General features: G+C 40.8%; 3 protein-coding genes across 12 annotated transcripts in view; 1 reads left to right on the plus strand and 2 right to left on the minus strand.

The window, feature by feature from the left end:
- LOC133488068 (protein unc-79 homolog) overlaps window positions 1-1332 on the minus strand; it is a 45807-nt gene extending 44475 nt beyond the window's left edge. For 3 of the 5 annotated variants that reach the window (XM_061795508.1, XM_061795507.1, XM_061795504.1), the window contains exon 1: window positions 1175-1331. In XM_061795508.1, the coding sequence (XP_061651492.1) occupies window positions 1175-1196 (22 nt within the window). In that variant the 5' untranslated portion in view covers window positions 1197-1331. Of the gene's footprint in view, window positions 1-1174 lie in introns of all 5 variants that reach the window. The other 2 variants (XM_061795505.1, XM_061795506.1) reach the window with 1 other exon arrangement.
- A 331-nt stretch (window positions 1333-1663) lies between these two features.
- LOC133487540 (uncharacterized) lies at window positions 1664-6481 on the minus strand. Of its 4 annotated transcripts, none has more exons than XM_061794262.1 (3): window positions 6149-6481; window positions 3695-3793; window positions 1664-3210 (listed from the first exon to the last, which is right to left on the minus strand). In XM_061794262.1, exons 1-3 carry the CDS (start codon window positions 6362-6364, stop codon window positions 3082-3084), a joined length of 444 nt encoding a protein of 147 aa, XP_061650246.1. In that variant the 5' UTR covers window positions 6365-6481; the 3' UTR covers window positions 1664-3081. The 4 variants fall into 4 exon arrangements, with proteins under 4 accessions (XP_061650246.1, XP_061650243.1, XP_061650245.1 ...); XM_061794259.1 differs by having other exon boundaries at window positions 3695-3964; window positions 6149-6478; XM_061794261.1 differs by having other exon boundaries at window positions 1664-3213; window positions 6149-6459.
- btbd7 (BTB (POZ) domain containing 7) overlaps window positions 5702-25232 on the plus strand; it is a 39830-nt gene continuing 20299 nt past the window's right edge. For all 3 annotated transcript variants that reach the window (XM_061794254.1, XM_061794255.1, XM_061794256.1), the window contains exons 1-3: window positions 5702-6061; window positions 19672-19908; window positions 23758-24894. In XM_061794254.1, coding sequence (XP_061650238.1) covers window positions 19827-19908; window positions 23758-24894 — 1219 coding nt within the window. In that variant the 5' untranslated portion in view covers window positions 5702-6061; window positions 19672-19826. The remainder of the gene's footprint in view (window positions 6062-19671; window positions 19909-23757; window positions 24895-25232) is intronic.

Genomic DNA, 25232 nt, shown 5'->3' on the forward strand with positions numbered 1-25232 from the left:
GTGTGAGACAAATAAAACGGTAGTCTAAGGAAATGTCACTCTTGATACTTTCTATTTATGTCTTTTGTGTACCGAATATTTGTCATTACATTCTAACTAAGTATTGATTTAGTTACTGGGCTTACTATACACAGCACAACTTTCTATATGTCTTTCTTATTATAATGATTGTATTGCATATTGATAGCCTCACTATTTCTACATGGATTAGAATGCAAATGGATGACTTTTCTTACCAAGCATGCAATAGATTGATCTGATTCTACGTGCATATGCTGCTCATAGCCCTACAGGGCTACATTTGCGTGGATTCTGGGGGTTGCTATGTGCTGCACTGTGTTAATGTTTCTGTAGGCATCTGTAGCCTGGCAACAACAGCATTCAAACACAATTTCCGGGATAAATCAAATGATCACTTCTATCATTCCATATTTGGATCACTTCTGTAATCATATCATGATTAATCTGTTTAACATTTTCATTACCATTTTGGAAATTAAAAGTAAACACAGATGGCAGCTACACACGCATGACAACACTAACCACTGGACAGCATCTTCAGCACAACTTTTTAACCCTAAATTAAACAAGTTTCACGCACAATTCCCACCTTGTAAATGACTAACGGGGAATGGCTGGATCAAAGTGCGCGTGAGGTGCAAGCACTAGAAGAATACAGGTTGTTTTTCTACCTGTTCAAAGGAAAGAAGGGGGGAGAGCCTGCTACCAGCCTGATCCCAGCTATTAATGACCAATCTTCATGCCACCATATTGCTCAGGGAAGAATCACACGGATCGACCTTGGTGGTAGCATCTCGAATTTATTTGTCCGGCTTTATGATGAATTTGTCAATTTGGCTGTCAATTAAAAAAAAAAAAAAAAGCTGTGCAAACGACCGACGGGCTTGTTTTAAGATGCAAAGAAATGCGGATGAGTGAGGAAGGAGGAGACGCACACGAGCACACGCACGCGTACGCACACACGGAGTCCTCCAGCCTTCCTCTGCAGTGTGAGGACGTGTTGCAAGCTGCCTTGGCAACCGTGCTTTCATCATCACCAAGGACAGCTCCCTTCGTCCTCTCTCAAATAAAATCAAAATTTAAAAAGAAACTATATATATATATATATATATATATATATATAAATGACAGAAATACAAATATGTATACTCACACTGCTCTGCCTTGGTTGACATTGCGGAGACACTTGTGGAGACATAAAAGCCACACTGTCAATTTGTTTTGGAGATTTTTTTGCACCCTCTTCAGTGTTCTGTGTGTTCCTCACTGGTGGAAAAGTGAACACACTCTCTCTCTCTTTGCTCTCTCTCTCTCTCTCTCTCTCTGTCTCTCGCTCTCGCTCTGTCGGCTTGATCGTACCACTGCGCGCGATGGATTTGTGCACTATTTCTGTTCTCTCATTCCCTGTGTAGTGCTTTCAGTCATATTAAAAAAAAGCGGGATTTCATTAGGAAAATCGTTATTGTTGGATGAGAGCAATTGGATTCCTTCCGGGGAAGGGAAAAAAAGACAGAGAAAGCTTGTTGTGCAGATAGTACGAACAAGCACACCTTTCCAAATGGACTCATCCTGCTTTGACATATTGCCATTCAGGAAATTTATCATCGCCTTTAAAACTGAACAAATGATTCAACTGGTGAAATACTGAAAGCTTTTTATCTTTATTATTCTTTCTTTTTTTTTTTGTTTTGCATGTGTTTCAACTGTAGGCAAATAGGCAAACATTCAACAAATGGTTGTGAACTTCTTACATAAACACAATAAGCATGACATGTCCTGAAAGATATTTCTTGTAATATCATATAACATGTCTTGAAATAGAACGCAATGTTTATATTTTTACCATTGGTGCTCTTACATTATTTATCTCATCATAGGGTTGTACAAAACCCAACTTCATTGGAATTGAGGGTTGTACAACTAATTAGATAAATAATGATTTGCAAATCCTTTTTAACATATATTCAACTGAATAAACTACAAAGACAAAATATGTAATGTTCAAACTGATGAACGTTATTATTTTTTGCAAATATTCTCTAGTTTTGAATTTGATGCCTGCAACACATTCCCCCAAAAAAGATGGGACCGTGGCAACAAAATACAGGGAAGTGCGAAATCCGACAACGGAGACCCCGGATTGTTGAGCAACTCAAGTTGTACATTCAGCAAGAATGGGAAGAGTTCCACCCACAAAGCTTCAACAATTTGTGGCCTCAGTGCCCAAATGCTTATTGAATGTGTTCAAAGTATAGGTGATGTAACACAATGGTAAACATGCCCCTGTCCCATCTTTTTTTTGGTGTGTTGCAGGCATAAAATTCCAAATGAGTGAATAATTGCCACAAAAACAAAACAAAACAATACCGTTTTTTTTAGCTGCGTTCAATCATACTTTTGATCGACTAAGACCTGGAAGACAGGTGAGAAATGAATCAATACATCCATGTTTGAAAATGTTACACAAACTCAAGGCTGATATCAAGTTGTTCTTGTAGAAAAAGCAGATGAATTGAATTACAATGATCCACTGGTCAACTATGAAGCTCTTTTCGGTTTATAACTCCACATACATAATAGTATTTTTATACAAAGAAGTGCAATTACTCATGTATTATGTGTGAAAAATGTAACCCCCTAACCCTAAAAGAAGGACAATGTAGCAACTGTAAATGATCTTTCATTTATTCAATGGCCAAGTCAGTTGCCTGATCTCAACTCAATCGAGGTTACTTTTTACTTACTGAAGACAAAGGTGAAGCACAAGTGAATGTGGCTGTGGTGAAGGCCTGGGACGAACATCAGAATTTGGTAAGTCTAAGCACTCCAGACTTCAGTCAGTCAATCTGAAGTATTAAACAATGTGTGGATAGTTACAATCATGTCAGCTTGTCCAAATACTTTTGAGCTCCGTGGAGGTCATCTATTGGAAATAAATGTAAATAACTGAAACCTCTTAAATGAAAGCTTCAAATGCATATTGTTGTATTTGTATTTTGGTTTTATTTGGATAAGGGTGAATCATAAAAACTCTTGTCATTGTCCAAATACTTAATTGTCCTAATTGCAAGGAGCTCCACAGTTGCGGTGTTGTGCAGATGTTCTCTGACGGTAGTGTGGGATATGGTGCAAAATCCATCCAGCTGGGGCCAGCAGAGTCACAGCAAACACGCCTATGGCGAACGCAGACTGCTGCGGAGGAGTCAATTAAAAAAATTCAATGAAATCACCTTTTCACTTGTAGAAAACTAGCTGTCATGTGTAAAACAACTTCCTTAAAGGATGACAATACATGCTTGACAGCTTTAACACCAGAGCACATGTCAATCTCAGTGATTTCTTGAGTTACATTCCCACATTCACTTTTCAACCTTGATACTTTCATTTAGTCCACGTCACTCCTGTACATTGCTAACTAGACCAGGCATGTGCATGTCCCTGAGGACAGATCAAAGCATTTATTGTGGTGGAAACAAACGGCCGCTTTTTCATAGGATCTCTTAGCTTTCAACTAACTTATGAATAAGAAATGAATAAAACACCTCTGCGCTTCTCACAATCTGGGAAGCACACTTCACTTGATTTTCTATCACAGGCTGACGACTTAAAATGTGTTTAGCTCCTATATGAAAAAAACGAATATCTACTCAAACAACAATAATGTGAGTCCTACCACTGGCCCGATCTTGTCTTTAGGTGGCTTGTGCTGGATGATTGACCTGTGATCCTGCTGGAAGGCTTTCATCACTTTGGAGACCCTCAGTGAACGTGCCTGAAGAGCGGAGAACATCTTTCTGCTCAGCTCAGTTTTCTCTACTTGGGACAAGTGTTGCTCTTGACATTCTTCCCCACTTCCCGTGAGATTACGAAGACACACTTTGACGCAATTCCCAATCCTCATCCTGGGAGGAGTCAATTCCACAGCCTTGTGTAAATAAATATACTGGCCGATTTCTCATCAAGATGAGATGAGGATGTAGGATAACATGAAAAAGAGTAAATAGAATGTCAGAAATTGCCATGTTAGATAACACCAGAAAGTACCAAGGAAACATAAAAAGCATCAATAGTGGAATCAAATGTTTCTGTCTTGTTTGAGTGAGTGTCTATTATGACATAACAATTTTCAATAATTTTATGAGACAGTCGTTAATATGAGAAATAATCAGAATCATCTTTACTGGCCAAGTATGTTAAAACACATGAGAAATATGTCTCCAGTAGTTGGGGCCTCACTGGTAGCAAAAATCCACTCTAACAAAATATAAGATTGTACATTTAGGACATAAACACCAATGTTCAGAGAGTCATGAAGCAAAAAAAGTGTCCAGTAGTGCGGTGATACTGACAAACAAGTAAATTGTCAAATTGGGTGTGTCATACCTTTCATAAATGTTATTTCAAAACCTCACATGAAAATTATAATGGTGGGACATATTTTTAATGTCTAAATATCTTTACAATACAGCAGGCCAGTGGACTGATTCATGCTGCAAGAAGGAAACTAATGTAGTATTTTACATTGTGTGTTGTTTTATTGTGATTTTAAAACATTAAAATAATTTTCTATACATTCAATTCAGGAATTATCTTAAGATGGGGCAAAGTTAAATGACCTTGGCATTAATGACGCTTTTGCCTGTATTGTGTGTTGTGTTGCCCTCACCAGGACATCAGAAGAACTACATCCCATTGCAATAAATGACCTCTGAAAATGTTCACTGAAATGATATACTTTGAAATGTATATCCATAATACGAGGAGTGTAAGAAAAGGTCGAGGAATAGTGTCACGAAAGATATATTTCAAACCCAAACTACAAGTTTTCCCCTTCGATGTGTAACCAGAAGATCCACAAAGAGATCCTGCGTCGTTTGCTTCATCCAGTGCACGAGAAGAGGTGAGAGTTGTGGCAGGACATCTCAATGGCTGCTTCGCCATGACAACGCACCCTGAGCATCCGACAGTTCCTGGCCGAGAAGAACATAGCCGTGCTAGAGCAACATCCCTTTTCATCCGAGCTGGTTCCATATGATTTTTTTTTTCAAGCTCAAGGAGGTGATTGAGAGAACCCATTCTGAAGACCTTTATGACATCAAGATGGCCGTGACAATGGAGCTGGCTGAGGACGCCGGAAGAATCCTTCAAGGAGTGCATGAGGTGTGGCAGAGAGGCCTGGGAAAATTCGTTAGACTCCAGGGGCATTACTTCGAAGGAGAAAACTTCTAATTTGTAGTAAAATATATTTTAATATTTATTTTGTATTTTTTAATACACAATATTGCACACTAATGAAAGTTTAATGCAAAGTCACAGAACAACCGGTAGCGAGAGGGCGCTCGTTACTGATTTTTTGCACAACCTGCAAGAGTACTAACCGCCTACTGGCCAGTCACCAGTCGACGTTGATTGGTCAGTTAAGTGCAAGCCCAAATATACGAAGTAAGAGGATTTCCAAAACAAGACCAACGTCAAAAAACGTAGCAGTAAACTTCCCTTCACACATTTTGGTCGTATTCGTTGTAATTAATTATATGGAAAGATTAGAGACGTATTTCATTTTTGAAACTATTTTGATCACAGGCCAGTCTTTTTCCTCAGTCAAACAAGATTTATCCGTGGGGCTTTATTTTGAAAGTCCTAACCGGAATCTATGTAATGTTATAGACGAGCTTGAAAAAGGGCAGCACTGGGCCATAACAACCACCCAAGAAGGCGTTGAGCTACTACGAAGGAAATACGGGGCCAAAACTGAAAACAGAACCTTCCAAGATTAATTCATAGTTGCAGCTAACGTCGGCAATTCACCCGAAAGTCATTGCAAGTGGAACCTGAGTGATCATTGGAGATTAAATGCAGACGCTGACGTCGAATCGTGCGTAAACGAGCGGAGTTGGAAAAAGAAGGTGTTGAGCTGCATTTTTTTTCTCTCCCTCTGCCAGGGACAACTTGGGTCGGAGTGCTGCTTTTTTTTTTTTGTTCTTTTGTCAGAGGCGAGACGAAGATAAAGATAGCAGCCAAACGACTACCATCCACTCTGGTAACATTTACACCTTATTCGTCTTGTAAGGGTTACGCGGTTATTCGGTGTTTGCGAGGAGCTAAGTACGTGGATTCGATAGCTTACCTTTAGCCTCCTGCGCCGAGATATGCTACCACTTACACGGCTGCGGTCTGCGGGAGTCCTCTCGTCAGCGGCGCTTTCGAACCATTCTTGGGGAAATGAGCTCGCTGCCGACTCGGGACGTTTTGCTTTCGCCGGTAAAGCACTTTTAAGCGAGGATTCCGCTGAGCAGCCATAGCACCCCTCCTCCTCCGCCTCCTCACCCTCACTGTAGCCCATCAAGGGATACTAGCTCAGCCTTGACGTTAAGCTAACAAAGCCTCAGCCAACCATTAGTTTCTGCCTCAATACAGCGACTACAACTCAGTATGATCATTTTGTTTAACATGATCGTAGCACATTGTACTTTGAGACTACGTGTTGCTGCGCGTAACCTAAACCGATACAGCCTGTCACCTGATTACTGCAGAGAACAGTTTATTACCATATTATAGTGTTTTTTCTTCTTTTCTTATAACTGCTAGATAACATTATCAGTAATTTAATTGTAGCATCCACGTTTTCAATTCCTTTGCTATTCTCCTCCCAGAGGTGTCAAGCTCAAGCCCCAGGGGCCAGAGCTGGCCCTCCATGCCATTTTATTTGGCCCGCCAAAACTTGCCTTAAATGTTCCTCGATTTCTGTTCTAATCTTTGCATGAAAGTGTTAATAACCAAATGCCGGGTCAATTATGTAATATAATGGGTTGATTATTAGTGTTCCCAGGCAGAGAATATCCAGCAAGGAACAACATGTGTGACTCAGATGTCCCGAGCTATCACGTGATCGAAAATCGGTCTCGATCGCGTGATTTTCAGTTTATCGAGATCGGGTGATAAATGTCGGTTTTATTCATTTTCTGACATTTTAAATGTCACTTAGTGACAAAATAATCCAGAGGTACAATGATCTTGCCAAATAGAACGGTAATGGCCTCATTTTATATTACACAATGTAACTTTGTGTTTTTTTTGTTTTAAGTATGTGTATAAGTCTCTGCGAAAGAGACACACGCCGTGTGTGTGTTAGCATCTTTGACATACACATTTTTAAAAACAATTTTAAGCAATTCTGTGTTTACGGGAAACTTTTTAGAAATTAAAAAGTAGTACATTGTCTCTGTTTCTGTGCAGACATGGTCGTAGTCTGTAACCAAATACAGTTCAGCTTCTGGTTAGCAGATGTCATGACTAGCCTTATGTTTTAAAAGATAATTAAGAGCAGTAAAATGCAACCCTGAGGACTACCATAAATACAATGTGGCCAATAATGGTTTTCATCATGTTCAAATTTGACATGCCTCTTCTTTTATGTATTAGCGAATAATTATTGACATGGATCTTAGAACAGACACACTGCATAATCTACGCTGCGACTATCCTCAACATTCAGCCTGTACTGGCGGACAAAGCCGTTCAAATGTTTGTCGGGGGGGCGCATTTAAATGACATGTCATCATGAAAGTTCTCATTCTGAACAGGTTAAGCATTTGTGTCAGCGGTTTAGGGCCGTATAATGACATGTCATTATATGAATGACATGTTCAGAAGTCCATGACTAGCATAAAAGTCTGTTTGCTTGCAAGTACTTGCCCCAGAGCTTTTAAAAGAGTCAGACTTTGGTCTGACTGATGTTTTTTTCTTGGGCAATGAGGATTAAGCAAGATGCTTTGACAGCTTGCTTGAAATAAGCATGCATTGTTCAGCATGAATGGACATATCGGAAATACCTTGTCAGTGCGAACTCAACATCATCAAAATACACGAATGCCTTGCTATATCACACTTCTTCGTTCGCAACCCAGTTATAGGCCTGCCACAAATTTTTAAGCCATCTTTTTTTTATGGGTTTTTACAATATAATTTAGAGCACTGATTTCCAACCTGGCGGCACGGTGAACAACTGGTTAGAGCGTCTGGCTCACAGTTCTGAGGAGCGGGGTTCAATCCCCGGTCTCGCCTGTGTGGAGTTTGCATGGTCTATCTGTGCCTGCGTGGGTTTTTTCCGGGCACTCCGATTTCCTCCCACATCCCAAAAACATGCATGGTAGGTTAATTGACAACTCTAAATCGTCCGTAGGTGTGAATGTGACTGCGAATGGTTGTTTGTTTGTATGTGCCCTGCGATTGGCTGGCAACCAGTTCAGGTTGTACCCCGCCTCCTGCCCGATGATAGCTGGGATAGGCTCCAGCACGCCCGCGACCCTAGTGAGGAGAAGCGGCTCAGAAAATGGATGGATGGATTTCCGACCTTTATGGAGCGAAGGCACATATTTTAAAATTGAAAAATCTCATGCCATACCAATAAACAAAATGTCACAAAAAGTGGATACATTAATTACTCTATGTACTTCCTGCCATCTAATAGAAGAGCATTTATTTGTTCTGTCTGTCATTATGCCTCACAAGCATAAAGAGATGAACAAAGATACATTATTTCTTGTAAATAAATAATTTTTTGAGCAATTTACGTAAAATTACGGCACACTGGTTGGGAATCAGTGATTTAGAGATTCGTACCTTCAGTGTACTACCATGTTGTGCCGCAACATTCCGGGCAACCGTGTGGTCTATTGGAAGAGATGCAGCATAATTAGATCAAGAGGCAGAGAAGGTCGCCAACTGAGCTGCAGTAATAATCAATCTTCCCACAGAGAACATTATGCCTGTTAGTATTATTTGTTCCGTTTATGTGTTGCTGCTCTGGTAGTTAAAATAGCAGCAGTTGTTTTGAAGGTTTATAATTACCGTAATATCTATGCTAATTTCTCTTTGCAGTCCATGATGTCTCACATATGTTAGCATTGCGCTAGCAGACTTTTGTTAACCAAAATTATATGGTTTGTTTGAACAATTTGGGTGTGTGAAAATACAATTTTTAATTCTCTTTTGTGTCAGTTTTATAGTAAACTTAAAACTCATTCACTGTCAGTCGTTCATGTTAATATGGTTATTTGAATTCAAACGCCGTCAATGGCAGTGAATGAGTTTTCAACTGGTTGTGACAAACAGCTTGAAACAAGCACACTTTGCCTCACATTTGGGGAACTTTGTGAGCCAGAGAGTGAGAACAGGCGCAAAGGAATACTTAAAAATGTGTTTTAATTTAATAAGTAGCCTTCACTTCCTGGGACAGCTGCCTCCTTCTTGAGCCAGCTATAGTGACTGGCTCCCTTGGCTAAATGACTAGCTCTCTTCAGCTTCCAACCTGATGGGCTCAAGCGTACAAGTCCAGCTGCCATGCTGTAGTGGATCCAGCCCCATCTTCTGCCACTTTGTCTGTTGCAGTGTTGTCCAGCTCCGGCGTTGGCTCCTTCTGGATATATCTATCGGATAATCGATTCTAAAAAGATGATAGTGACAGCCGTCACCATTGTCATGTTTAGCCATTTTATTTTCTTCAACAGTAATACGATTAGGCTTCCTAATAACACTATTCCTAGCAGTTTTCAGTTTCTTTCTAGCCATGCTGAGGGATAATTTAGAGCAAAAATCAGCACACAGAACGAATAATGTTTGTGGAGCAGGAAAAAGTACAACAGTGCCTTCCGCATCATGCCAAGACTGTTCGTGAACCGAATTATAGTGCGTGAACTATTTCTTGGAAAATTTTAAACAGAGGTTTATTTTTTTTTTTTACTGGTAACCTTGGCATTATTGTTAACCACCGTCGACAATTGTTTTTCTTATTTAATGATCTACTCTAATGTGCCATATTTAGGCTGTATTTAATCGTCTATGTTTTCGCTATAGTTAATTTTTTTTATTCACAGTTGCTGTGTTTGTGTATACGCCATTATTTGGCGTATTTAGCTGGCGTCAGGCTCGCATGGCTTTGTCTGTTGAATGTACACTTGCATTGGCATACAGCATTGAGATTCATAGATTTTTATCCACATTTTAAAGATGCCTTATTTTGATCTGGGGATATGCGATTTCATGTTTATTTTTTATATGCTGCCATGAATCATGTGAATTGTGTCCAAAAATGGTGTCACTTGAACGTGTGGTTAAAATCTACCCTTGCAGTTAAAATATTAGGTTGCCTTTGTGAATGGCACACTAAGGACAAACACAAAACAATACATAGAGTCAGAATGACAAAATATGGGTTCCAACCTGCAGTCTGAAAGGAAATTAGATGACAAGAGCGGCATCTGTTGTGGTGCTTGACCCAGTGTAATCCACAGGCTGTCTGTGTGTGCTTGTTTATTGTAGCTTTTAATTCCTTCCGTTTCCTGTAGCCCTTACAACAACAAGCCTGCCATCAGTCAGATGGCCCAATTTGCAGTTATACTGACTGACCTAATTGGCAAATGCAGCCTTGAGATGTGTAATCTGTTCTGCCTGAATTTAATGTTTCCGACAATCCTTTCATGTCAAGTGTCACATCATTAGGGAAGGGCATTTAACTCATATTTATTGATCAAATATCGGGATAATTAACAAAGAATCATTACTTTTATCACCATACGAAAATCCCTCAATGTTATGAACTCCTATTCCCATTGTAGCGTATATGGGGTAACTAAAAATGTAGTTAATTTAGGAGAAAAGAATAAGATGGAAGCGAGGCTTGCGTTACTTCCGGTTTAGCGTAATTTTAAAATAGTGTAATAAATTACGATATTTTATCTAAAAAGGGGCACCACGTCGCTTTTTATGTGGATAAAATTTAGGAAAAGTGACGAGAAACTTTATCAGGTTCTTACAGGTGTTTAGACGTTAAAAAAATAATCCCACCGCACCACTTGTCAGTAGCGCTGCCTTGCTTGTTTCCCCACATCCTGTCCTGTCCTGCCCTTTTCTGTCCTCTCTCGTTCTCTTGTAATGACACTTGTGCTCAAATATCTAGACTGGCTAACTATTGTTCCGCTGTGGTTCGCACCCTTATTCCCCTTGTCCACTTTGTCCCTCTGTCTGCCCCTAAATTTTTTTTTTTTTTTTTTTTTTTTACGGCTGCATTTTCAATAAACATCAGAATAATTAAAAAATAAGCAGAGGGAGTATTTCAAACTCCACGGTTGCACAGCAAAACAGTTCCAGCACAAAAAGGCATACAGATCCACCAGTCTACAAGGCCATGCAGCTGAACAGGGCAGGTTTAAAAAAAATAAAAGTCGCAGTCTTTTAGTGGTTGAAAGAGTGCCTGCTCATTATTCTGAACCGCCACCGGACGAGCGACGAGAGCGAGCTAGCCTCGTGTGGCAGAACAGTCCCCTGCACCCTTGGGTAAGAGCGCAGATAGTACCGATACTCACTCAGATTCATAATGACATGACATCGAGCCATCCACCCCACTTTTTTAATCACCCCCGCTTCCTGAAGTCAGATCTCCAACTCTGCAAGGGAGACGAATCTTACAAGCTTCTCATATAAAAACACTACCTGTATAGTTATGTTTTGTTGTACGTTTGTAAGGCTGAGAAGTCCTGAGAGCACACAACTGTGGCTTTGCGCATCAAGAGCTTCATAGATTCTGACTCACAGTGGAAGTTGGACACACCGTCACTGCATCATGAATGAGTCTCACTCCCCACACTGTAACTGTTGAACTTGTGCTGTTTTAGTTGCACACAAAGTTATTCTGTATATGAACAGTAACAGGTGGATACACAGGTTAATTCTACCTTCTGTCATCTAGTAGAAGAGCATTTAATTGTTCTGTTTGTCACCATATGTCTCTGGCATGGATGAATAGATAGAAGAGCAAAGATACCTTCTTTGGAGTAAATCAATCATTTTTGTACAAATTAAGAGAAATTGGACAGTTTCCCATTGCAAACCTGATCCTCTCTCACGGCACAATAATGTGCCACGGCACACTGGTTGAGTCACTAATATAGAGAATTATTCTCGATTAATGGACTAATTACTTGTATGTACATTGCATCTGAGCAAGGCTTATTTTTCTTGTTATGGAATGTGGGCAGACACTGATATAGTGAAGGTCACTGTGACACAGTTGTGGTTTGTGCTTACTGCTGCATTGCTTATTATGATCCTTTTAGGGTGCCTATGATTGTATCAGATATCCAGCAGTGTATAATCTCTGTGAAAAATAGGCTTTGTTGGTATCTATTTTAATACACTTGTGGGATTTTATGGCAGAGGGGATATTTAGCTCAAAAGAATAGTAAAAAGACTTGAAGGATGTAGCGTGGAACTTCTGAAGTCAAATGCCACTGAGTGGTATAGTTCAGAGTTCTACCAAAAATGTTGTCCTTTAAGCACAAAGCACAAAAACTCTGCATTATTCCCCAAGAGAGCTCTCTAACTCCAAGCCTCGGTTCAGTAAACATCTCTGATTAACTATGGAAGTTTTTCACTTTATGATGCCACAACAGATTGATACCAGAGTTGGAAAAAGAGAAATGTGATGACGATCCCAGAACCATAAATTGAACTTGCGATTTTAGCATAACAGTAGCTAAGCATGCTGTTGTTTTTATGTTTAATTTACCAAAAAAATCAAGTTCTTATTTGCATGTTTTCTAGCATCCTCATGAAAGTTGGAGTGAGCGGGCTCATTCTGTCGTGTGTGAACTAGTCTTTACACGATCAGGATTTTTGGGGCCAATTACCGATCAACGAGTTAAAAAAAACGATAACTGATCACCGATCCGATCACAAGATGGAGCAATGTCTACGTAAATGACTTTTTCATTTACTGTATATACTTGTGTACTTAATTGCTCAAATTATATTTACAATAAATAATGTATGTTTGTTCATCTATTTATGCCAGTGAGGCATAGTGACCGACAGAACAAATGAATGGTCTTTTATTAGATGGCAGGAAGTACATACAGTAATTAATGTATCCATTTTTTGTGATATTGTTTGTTGGTGTGCCGTGAGATTTTTTACCACATGCATTTGCTTTTATCTGAACATGCATACTGTGGGTACGGAAAGTATCCAGACCCCCTTAACCCCCTCGAGTTTTCACTTTGTTATATTGCAGCCGTTTCTTAGTCATTTGTTAATTTTATACCTCAAAGTACACACAGCACCCCATAGTGACATGAATTGTTGAAATTTCTTTAGATTTATTAAAAGAAAAACTGAAATATCACACAGCCATAAGTATTCAGACCCTTTGCTGTGACACTCATATTTAACTAGGGTGCTGTCCATTTCTTCTGATCGTCGTTGAGATGGTTCTACACCTTCATTGGAGTCCAGTTGTTTGATTATACTGATTGGACCTGATTAGGAAAGCCACACGCCTGTCTACATAAGATCTTACCGCTCACAGTGGATGTCAGAGCAAATGAGAATCATGAGCTAAAAGGAACTGCCTGAAGAGCTCAGACAGAATTGCGGCAAGGCACAGATCTGGCCAAGGTTACAAAAAAAATAATAATTCTGCTGCACTTAAGGTTCCCAAGAACACATTGGCCTCCATAATCCTGTAATGGAAGACGTTTGGGACAATCAGAACCCTTCCTAGAGCTGGCCGTCCGGCCAAACTGAGCAATCCGGGGAGAAGAGCCTTGGTGAGAGAGGTAAAGAAGAACCCAAAGATCACTGTTTCTGAGCTCCAGAGATGCAGTCAGGAGATGGGAGAAAGTTCTAGAAAGTCAACCATCACTGCAGTGCTCCACCAGTCGGGACTTTATGGCAGAGTGGCCCAACGGAAGCCTTTCCTTAGTGCAAGAAACATGAAAGCCTGCAAGGTGTTTGCTAAAAAACACCTGAAGGACTCCAAGATTGTGAGAAATAAGATTCTCTGGTCTGATGAGAACAAGATGAACTTTGTGGTATGCGTGGAGAAAACCAGGCAGTGCTCATCACCTGTCCAATACAGTCCCAACAGTAAAGCATGGTGGTGGCAGCATCATGCTGTGGGGGTGTTTTTCACCTGCAGGGACAGGACGACTGGTTGCAATTGAAGGAAAAATGAATGCGGCTAAGTACGAAAACCTTCTCCAGAGTGCTCAGGACCTCAGACTGGGCTGAAGGTTCACCTTCCAACAAGACAATGACCCTAAGCCCACTGCTAAAATAACAGAGTGGCTTCAGAAGAACTCCGTGACTGTTTTTGAATGGCCCAGCCAGAGCCCTAACTTAAACCCAATTGAGCATCTCTGGCGAGACCTGAAAATGGCAGTCCACCAACGTTCACCATCCAACCTGACAGAACTTGAAAGGATCTGCAAGGAGGAATGGCAGAGGATCCCCAAATCCAGGTGTGAAAACCTGTTGCATCATTCCCAAAAAGACTCATGGCTGTATGAGCTCAAAAGGGTGCTTCTACTAAATACTGACCAAAGAGTCTGAATACTTACGGCTGTGTGATATTTCAGTTTTTATTTTTAATAAATCTGATTAAAATTTCAACAATTCCGTTTTTTTTCTGGGGTGATGTGTGTATATTAATGAGGAAAGAAATTAACTTAAATTATTTTAGCAAATGGCTGCAATATAACAAAGAGTGAAAAATTTAAGGTGGTCTGAATACTTTCCGCATCTGCTGTATGCATGTTCAGATTAAAGCAAAGCATAACTAAAGGTGTGTGTGTGTGTGTGTGTAATGTATGTATGTATGTATGTATGTATGTGTGTGTGAGTATGTATGTATGTATGTGTCTATGTGTGTATATATATTATTATTATTTTTATTTTTTTTCCTTCATAAATGCTGTACTTAAATTAACATATCAGCAGCATAACTAATTTAATATCAGCATACATGAGGGGTTTAGATTAAGGGGAAAAAACAATGAGTGGGATTTGAATATAAAACATTTAAAAAACGAGCAGAACTTGATTTTTGTACTTTACGTACTCACTGTATGATTCCATTATGTCTATTAAAATTATGTGAAAGAAATGACCTTAGTCAGCCACTGCTTGTTGCAGAGAAACTTAAGATTCACAGCAGAATATTTTGCAGATACATCTCGAGTCACTGTCAATCTTTATTGTATACAAAGCTAAGATATGCCAATTTCGTTAAACTACACACATCATGCATGGTCCAGTGCTACCGATGGAAAAATTAGTTGGGCCCTGTAAGTTTTGGATTTTACATTATTATTATTTTTTATTTATTGAAGCGATTGTATTTGTTTTAATGAAATAATTGTATTTATTAGAAGATATTCGGTGTTTGTTTAACTTTAAGGTTCTGGTTCATTCAACTCTCAAATCTGCACTATGAATATTTATATTAATTAACTGTGGTTAAAGGAGACGGACGGGGACCTGCATTCAGTCCAATTTGTAACCCTAACTTCTGCTGCAATTTGGGAATTACAGATAAGGAAGGAGAGAGACCCGGATACATACCTCTTGCTCTGGTTAGGCAAATCTACATAAATGATTGATAAAGTGACTTGACTAACATTTGAATAATAGATCAATCGTGTCCTTATAGCAAGCATTTTTGTATGGAATTGTTCAGTCAAGGGTGGCTCATCTTTATTGAAAAGATTCAGAGTGCAGCGAGGTGAGCGCCTAGAAAGGTTGCATATGTCCATGTGTGTAGAAAGAGATGTGTGGAGGGGGGGCAGGGAGTATCTGCTGTCACCTCTCATTAGGGACGTGTAGTTCAGAACTGCCTTCCCCCAACCCCTCCAATCCTCTATGGCACTGCCCTTGTCTTGCTCTGAGTCAGGGCTCAGCACAGCGAAAGCACAGTTTCAGTCTTGAATGCAGGAACTGTTTTATTTCTCAGCTTAATAGAACATACCAGGAGGGTGCTTTTTGTTTAATGGTGTGAGTTAGCGTCTGTGAAGAACAGTAGCTGTGCTCGATGGTGCTTTAACATTTCTTCTGCACTTTAGTGCAAATTTCATTTGCTTCACTCGTTTGTGAGTTAAAACTGGCAGTGTTGAATATATTTCAGTTGTTGGCTGTTTGTTTTACCCTCCTTTGAGAACACCCACCCCCTTATTGTAAACAATACTCTGGGCGGCATGATGACCGACTGGTTAGCACATCTGCCACACAGTTCTGAGGACCCGGCTTCAAATCCGGCCTCTCCTGTGTGGAGTTTGCATGTTCTCCCTGTGCCTGTGTGGGTTTTCTCCTGGTGCTCCGGTTTCCTCCCACATTCCAAAAACATGCATGGTGGGAAAATTGAAGACACTGCTAGTAGGTGTGAATGTGTGTATGAATGGTTGTTTGTTTATATGTGCCCTGTGATTGGCTGGCGACCAGTTCAGGGTGTACCACCTCTCACCCAAAAGATAACTGGGATAGGTAGCGAGTGAGGATAAGCGGTATGGACAATTAATGTGTGTGTGTGTATATATATAATGTATGTGTGTGTATAGAGAGAGAAAAGCTTCCTCTCATCTCCCACATATTCAAATTTAGTTTCTAATTTTGTCAGAATGTATTCCCTGTGAAGATATTTAAAGCAGCCTAATGAAAAAAAGATCAACCAATGTTTTTGTTGGAGCCTTCCACTGTGACTGCATGTTTAATAGTGTGAAGAAAGAATGAAAGCAGTGAGCACCTTACCCAGTTGAGAGATCCCTGGCTCGCTGCTCTACATGCGCTGACAGTTATCAGTTGAAAGAGACAAAACACATTCTCTATCACTCCAGTTCTCTAGTCTAATGAAGGAATACTTTTAATTGCTGTGTCTGCTGACAGTAATGATGTTTATAATGAAGAATACGTGGGCAATGTTGCAGATAATTAAAATTGAAGCAGCAGTCAGGGGATTTGTAAAGAATTGAGAATTGGGCTTAGCCATAAAAATAGCAAATGACACATACTGCTATTGTAATCTATCGGCAACAATGGTGGGATTTCAGGGCCAGCAAGGGCTTCTCTGCTGGATTGAACACTTATCAGTAGCAACGTGAAAAGTGGCTGCCATCTTGGTGGAATTTTTTCTTAAAAAAACATCAAAGCTCTCGAAAACAATAAATATATTAACGAAAAAACAATTGATGAACCTATTCTACTGCCCAGTGACCACACTGCTCTTCTCACAAATAATGTTCAATTTGCACTGTTAAGTTTTTTTAGGGCAAGCTCACGGTGATTTTTGAAACTAAAAGCCTGGAGATGCAGAGTTGAAAGTATTTGTCATACTTACGTGACTTTATTGCGTGGCTCGACTCTTTGTGACTAACTGGCTCCAAGTCAGCCTTTGATCACCCACAAGTTCCAAAATAGAATGGGCAATGTGTCGCAATATTTTTCGTTTGCATAATGTTTACACAATTGGAAAACTTCTCCTCGTCGCTCTTCATTTTGCCAGGCCTATGCTTCGCTCAGTGTTGCCGTGTGCTGTGCGGCTGCCGTTCGCACGTGCTAATAATGTAGAAGCCTCATACAAAGGCACATTTAAAAAAAATTAAAAAAAAGACAAAAGCACACATCAATGATTGGCAGTAGTGCTGAAACTTGAACCATTTAATTTTATTTTCATTTTTATTTTCATTGACTGGCAGATAGCGGTTACAAAAATCTAACCCTGACCCTATGGTGACTGGGGGGGGGGGGGGGGGGGGGGGTCCCGGAAGTACTTGTGATGGCAGAAATATTTTGCCAAGTCCTCTAGCAATTATAGCAGTTTGAAATGACTAATAGAACAATAGTCTGGCACAGAGACTTCAAGAAATTTATGCAGTTTAATGTGACTAGTAGTGCGATAATAGTGGGACAATGTAAATTGTGCAAATGGCGCAGATACTTCTCAAGCACGAGTGACCAGTATTGGTCAACAACAGATGCAAGTAGCGCAGGGTGGCGAGACTACTACAGTGAGTGCACGAATAGTGTATAATAGCCTGACAGAAATGTGACAACAATCTCAAGACAAAATGGCAGCATGTTACAATGGAATTGTAAGTGAACTGTTTAAGAAGTTAATGGCAAGAGTTCCCTCTTGCCATTAACTTCTTAAACAGGAATGTCTGCTTGTTTTAGTTTGCATTGATTGATGGCACCTACCTGAGGGAAGGAGCTTAGAAGAGGTGGTGACCTGGATGTGGAGGCTCCAAGAGGATTTTGCATGCTCTTGTCTTAGGTCTGGCAGCATGCAAGTCCTCAAGGGTGGGTACGGGGGTACCGACAATTTTTTTTTGTTGCAGTTTTGATTGTCCGTTGCAGTCGGACAGAAAGTCTGCTACCAGAAAGTAGGTAGTTGTGCTACATTTTTCAGCCTTTTCTCTATCCAAATTCTATTCTTTTCTATCTATGATTGAATTAAACTTTCTTGAGCAAAATACACAATACAAGCTATGTTTCGATGTTTTGGAGACAAAGTTAGAGAGAGCAGACTTCGATGGTTTGGACACATCCAGAGGAGAAATAGTAAGTATATTGGTAGAGGAAGAGAGCTAGAGGAAGACCAAAGACAAGGTTGATGGATGTCGTGAGGGAAGACATGAGGGCAGTTGGTGTTCGAGAGGTGGATGCAGGAGATAGGCTTACATGGAAAAGGATGACGCGCTGTGGCGACCCCTAAAGGGACAAGCCGAAAGGAAAAGAAGAAGCTACATAGAAGATTTTATGTAATTGTCAAGTGGTGTCTGCAGCTTAATGTTATTTAGTCTTTCTCTGTGGCCTAGGACCATACAATTCGCAGGCGAGTGGTTGGGGACCCCTGATCTATGTAATATGTTGTTCTGCTTGTAAATTGGTGATAGGACATGACTAAAACTTCAATTAAGGTACGAAAAGATTTTCACATCATACATCGACAATAAAGAAATTGTCATCATTTACATTTATCTCTTGAGGTTATACTAATAACGGTAAAATATGGCGTTTTCAAAACCATTGGTGGTGGTTCTATTTCATTCAATTCAATGGTCAAAAGTTGAATTTGTACTGTGATATGCCACAACTGGAAATATTTGAGAAGCGGCACCCAGCAAAGGGTTGGAATTTTGCAGCGTGTAACATAACTAGATCTATTGTAAAATGTCCAAAAACACTGACCCCAGTCTGCTATTATTTATGATCTTGAAAAAAAAAAAAAAGTGCTTTTCAGAAAATCCTTTCTAGACTGAAATCATATCAATGTTATTACTTATAGCTATGTTTATCCTACTTGTTCATTGTAGAATGTCTGCTGTTGAGAAATATGATAACATGCTTTGAGGGGAATGGTTGTCTTAAGGTAATCCAATTATTACTGCCTGACAAACCAAAACACACCACATATGCAGAACTAAATTGTGGTATTGATTATTGGATCATTGACAAGTTGCAAATGGTTTCTGGTTTTGTTTTTAAACCATATTTGTGTTGTTTTTATGCTTAAATCAGAAAACACACCAAAAGTCTGCTTTTCATTTGTCGTTGACTCTCATTACAACACTTACAATGTTAAAAACCTTTTTATCGCTATTTTTCGTTTCAAGAGATTAATACAGCAGAAAGGGTGTGATCGATAACATTAAATGTCCCTTTGTTCAGGCTCCTAAACTTTGATGTAGCTCATTATGTTATTATCCCCGCATGGTTGTTTATTTTAGTCCTTTTTGAACTCAAATCATCTTCTTGGATACAAATGTCTCACTCACTGGTGCCTCCTCTTCTTCCGCTCCGCTTTCATCTTCCTTCTTCTAGACGTTTAGGCATGGCAGGTGGGGCCTGGGGCTCTGGGACCTCTTCAGAGGATCTGTGGCGGACATGCGACTGAGGACTGAAGGGAGTGCCATCGCCTGAGCAGAATGACTCGGCAAGAGGGGGGACCCCCACGTAGCAAGTGAAGAGACGTGAGGATGGGTGCCAATGGATCCAGCTATCCACACTCATGCTCCTCGCGCATGGGAGCCAATACACAGACGCAGCAGACCTTTATTGGTAACTATAATGCACACTAATTCTGTATTCTATTGTATATACAGTGGTACATTATTAGTCTAATACAACGGGTTCTGAGACGTTGATTGGCCTCGTATTTTAAAATTATTCTTCCCCTAGAAAACAATGGAAATAGAAATAGAGGAATTTGGAGGTTTTGCTATATTTTCAATGTTAAAAAATAAGTTGATGTATTTAAGAACGTTTTAATCAATATTTGAATACACCACAGTATTATCCCTATCTCTTTTAAATAATTCAGGATGGCACCTAACACACCACCCACTAATAACCACACGTGTAACCGGAGACCCTCAGAGACAAAGACCATTGTTATGCACACCTATTTTTCCACCTCCAGCTGTTGTTACATGTTCCCCAAGCTCCTGCAATCCTCGTAGTAGTCGGTCAACAAAATATGATTCCTTCATGCATTTTTCACATTTCTGCCATGACCACTGGTTTATGGTTAGTGTTTGTGCAATATTTCTCTAGGAACAAACGTGGGAGGTCACTGCATAGCCTTTCTCTTGTAAACATCAATACTCTCACTGTGACCTTATCCATGTCTTTCCCCTACTTCCAGTAACAGTTGTTGCTGTTTTAACATCTGTCATTTTAATTTTACTTCATCTTGTTAGTATTTATGACCTTTCATCTTTCGATCCAGCCCCTGGATATTTTTTTATTTTTTTTCTCCAGCATTAGATTTACATAGGCTCCACTCAAGGCAAGTTTCCATCGAGGCAGTATAGTTCATCCATCCATCCATTTTTCTGAGCCGCTTCTCCTCACTAGGGTCGCGGGCGTGCTGGAGCCTATCCCACCTATCATCGGGCAGGAGGCGGGGTACACCCTGAACTGGTCGCCACCCAATCGCAGGGCACATATAAACAAGCAACCATTCGCACTCACATTCATACCTACGGGCAATTTAGAGTTGCCAATTAACCTACCATGCATATTTTGGGGATGTGGGAGGAAACCGGAGTGCCCGGAGAAAACCCACGCAGGCACGGGGAGAACCAGTATAGTTCAATAAAATATAAAATTTTTCGCATTTCCATTGGCATTTCTTAACTGAACCACATTCTCACGGGGATATGGCACCTAAAGGATGGAACTTGACGCTCTTGCAGTTGAGAATCGTAACATCCCAAGTGGATGGCAAAATGGAATGCCCAGGGCAACAAACACTTATGAGAAAGATTTTGTCCTTTGTATAAACTGTGTTGCATTCCTCTCCTTTGTTAGACTTGAAATTGTACATTATGATGTCACCATATTTTCTGTGCTGCCTACACAGGCTGTTGTTGAAACGGCAGCCACATCAGCCATTCCCAACTGTACCATAGTAAGATAAACTGAATTTAATCACTGTGGAAACGAGTCTCTCGACTTTGAAGTCTTGCTGTTTTTCTACATTTAGAGCGCCACACAATCATGTTTGTTATTTAGAGGGATTTTATTATTTGTGTCTTATGATTTTGAGCTCCCTACTAAAAATATATGAGGAACTCATTGTAGTCATCATAGGAAGACACGCAACTGTGCAATGCTAAAATCCCCTTTTGCCTAAGGCATGCATATCTTGGCCCAGCCCAATCTTTCTGAGGTTCACGCAAGGAAACCCTGTTTAGTACTCTATAGAGTTGCTTACTTGAGCTCGTCTGACATATAGATGATACACTGCATTGCAATTATGACTATTTGGGTCATACTGATTGATGTTGAGAGGATGGCGGGAAGAGGGGATTTCCTTGGCAGAGCTTCCTCAGACATGACTCCCCTCTCATGCTAAAGATAACAATCAATTAGAGACCAATGTTTTTTTTTTTTAATTTTCAGGGCCGATTAGTAGTCAAGGAGGTTGATAATCACTATTTGGTTGGCCGATGTTCATTTGCAGTAAAAGGGAAAATATTGTCAAGATTTTGCATAATACCAACTCCGACACTTTATTTAAATGCCTTTAAGCATGTTTATCAAACAGTCTTTCAGATTTTAAGCATGTTAGGTTTTTTTTTTTTTTTTAGATTTTAGACAATAGACATCTTTGTTTTAAAATTTTAACAAGCGCAGGGAGCTCCTAGGCTCAGCAGCATGTCTTATGAAGTTAAATGAAAATTTAAACAAATGAACAGCTCCCTAAGGTTTTCTACAGTAAATACTTTTCCAAAATTTCAATATACAGTCCCGCATTGTATCATGTGACTGAGCGAATTGTCCCGCGCAGGCCCTCTGCGTAGGTTGACGCGCACACGACGAAATATTTTGCTGCGTGTCGAACGCCGCGCAGATCATCTATCGTTATTGGTCCCTTTTAGTCACATGCTGTGATGACGTACTCAGCGTGCCCTTTGGAGCTACATACCATCTATGCCGCCGCCTTCTCGATCCCTTGGTTGCATCATAAGTAAACATCATCTGGTCCATCTAGGTCCATTTTTCCACAGGTGCCATTGTTGTTGCTATGTCCCTTGTTACTGAAAGGAAAGTAAAAACGGCTACCGGAAATGGCCAAAAAATGCAGAGGAAACTCCACCCTGTGGTGTCCTAGCCAATACCAGCTGTAGTGACACCCCCGACTTGGAGGTGAACTTTAGTACATTTTCAAAACTGCGGCGTGGGTTGCGCTCGAGTATACAGGCAAACTACGCGCGGGACAGCCGCAGTGACGTCAGCGCGCTGAGTATAAAGAAGCCTTAAGTGTGCTGCAGTTCTCCTCCCAAGTCGGGGATGTCGCTACGGCTGGTATTGGCTAGGACATCACAGGGTGGCGTTTCCTCTGCATTTTTTTTTTTGCCATTTCCGGTAGACTTTTTTACTTTCCTGTCAGTAACAAGGAACGAAGCAACAACAATGGCGACCGCGACAGTTTTCTGGTCTTCGTTTGCCTAACAGCAAATGCAGTTTTCACAGGTGAAACCCAAAGCTAAAACCAAGTACTATCTGTTTAAGCAATCAATCTAAAAGGCAACACCTGAGCAACTAGACAATCACCCATCAGTCACATGTACCAATACCTTTTGCTCACTTGATAAGTGGGTGGGTTCAAACAAAAGCTGCTCTGTCCTGAGTCTAGAGGGAAATACCATGAAATAAAAGCTGGAATTCTTAACTTTTGTCTCATGTTCATCTTTTGATCTGAAACCCAAACGTCTTTTGTTTACAACAAAAACAAAATGAATTGACCTTGCCGTTCTAATACTTTTGGAGGGGACTGTAACTGAAATGTCAATTTTTCACTTCTCTTTAAGTTCAAACAAAAAGTGCACGGAGTTCCCTGGGCCAGCAGCATCTTTTATTAAGTTAATTAAAAAGAAATAAATAGTTGGCTGAGGTTTGCCCAGTTTTAAATTGCTCTCTTATCAGAAAAATAAAATAAATTTTTAAAATAGGCCGATGCTGCTATGCGTCAAAATTGGAAATATTGGCGCCAGTAATCGTCCTGGCCAATAATCCCTACCATCAATAGTTTGAATGATGCAGCCTTAGTGCTCAAATGGACTGATAATTGTAGAGCTCTACACAGAGGGAAAATGCATTTTATAATGTATGTTTTCTGCAATTAAATTATTTTAAGTTTGTTCCACAGCAAAGTGATGGGATTCTTTTTATTGTTTGTATTGCCATTGAACGCCAGCCATTCTTGCTTTGGTAGCTGCGTCAGGGTGGTGTGCGACTGTCTTTGTAATTTGAAAGAAAAAAATAGTGCTTGATATGTTGTCTTTCACCTAAAAATGCACTTCAGTTTCACTGTTTAGTATTATATGTTGAGCGTAAGCTATTTTGAAGAATGAAACTTCAACTGAAGCTCAAGTACATTTGCTTGTGTGTTTCTTCCAGGGACCTCGTCCTACTCGCAGCAAGGATACGCCTGGGAGTCTAAGCTTTACAGCCTGGAGCATGGCCACGAGCGGCCCACCGACAGGAAGAAGAAAAGCCTCGGCCTGGCTACCCTCAAACGGCGGTTCATCAAACGAAGAAAGTCCAGTCGCTCGGCGGATCACGCCCGGCAGATGCGCGAGCTGCTGTCCGGCTGGGATGTCCGAGACACTAATGCCCTGGTGGAGGAATATGAGGGAACAGCGGCACTCAAGGAGCTGAGCTTCCAGGCCAGCCTCGCACGAGCTGAGGCCCCCAGCTTGCCTCGGGATCTGGCTGCCCTTTATCAGCATAAGTACTGCACTGACGTGGACCTCATCTTCCAAGGAACTTGCTTCCCAGCGCACCGGGCCATCCTTGCTGCTCGCTGCCCATTCTTCAAGACTCGGCTGTCCTCATCCCCCGGCTATGGAGCGGAGGTCCACATGGACATTGAGACAGCAGGCATCGATGTGCCCATGTTCTCTGCGCTACTGCAGTACTTGTACACAGGAGAATTCGGAGTGAGCAGCGCAGAGGATTCCAGGCTCCAGAATGTGGACGTGCTGGTGCAGCTCAGTCAGGAGTTTGGTACGCCCAACTCCCTGGAAGCAGATATGAAGGGCTTGTTTGACTATATGTGCTACTATGATGCCCTGCTGAGTTTCTCTTCAGACTTTGAAATGGTCGAGAGTTTCAATGAGCGAGGTGCTGGAGCGCCAGCTGCCATCTCAGGAGGCGGTGGAGGTCCAGGCACCCCAGATGAGGACCTTCGAGCTCATAAGGCTATCCTCTCTGCACGCTCCCCTTTCTTTAGAAACCTTTTGCAGAGGCGCATTCGTACTGGAGAGGAAATGACTGAGCGCACGCTGCAGACTCCGACCCGTATTGTGCTGGATGAGTCGATCATCCCACGCAAATATGTGCAGGTGATTCTTCACTGCATGTACACAGATGTGGTGGAGCTGGGACTGGTTCTACGTGGTAGCCACTCTGCGGGCAGCCTCGGAGAGGTACAAGCCTTGGTGTCAGGGGGCCGGGGGGCCAGCACGCGCACAGAGGAGGCCATGGAGCTCTACCATATTGCTTTATTCTTGGAGTTCAGCATGCTGGCACAGGGTAAGCCATTATGTTCCCATTAACGGCACACATGCGGACAAATGATTAATGCATGATTATGTCAATTTGTCATTAACGAATAACCACTCATGAATTTTAATAATTTGGTTGCATGGTTTGCATCGTTGTATTTCATCTTGGACTGTTTTGTTGAAAACTAGCTCTATGGCCTTAACGTTTGTTGGTATCGCAAAACATGCATTGCATTTTTTCCCACTTCAGTCAATGTTCCACCCTTCAAGGCATATTAGATTAATCATATGTTAAAATATTTTAATATAATAGAATATTATATGTTAAAATGTATGACTTCTACTTACCAAACTGCTGTGTAGCTT

This window comes from Phyllopteryx taeniolatus, chromosome 13 (assembly GCF_024500385.1).
Source record: "Phyllopteryx taeniolatus isolate TA_2022b chromosome 13, UOR_Ptae_1.2, whole genome shotgun sequence".
Lineage (NCBI taxonomy): Eukaryota > Metazoa > Chordata > Actinopteri > Syngnathiformes > Syngnathidae > Phyllopteryx > Phyllopteryx taeniolatus.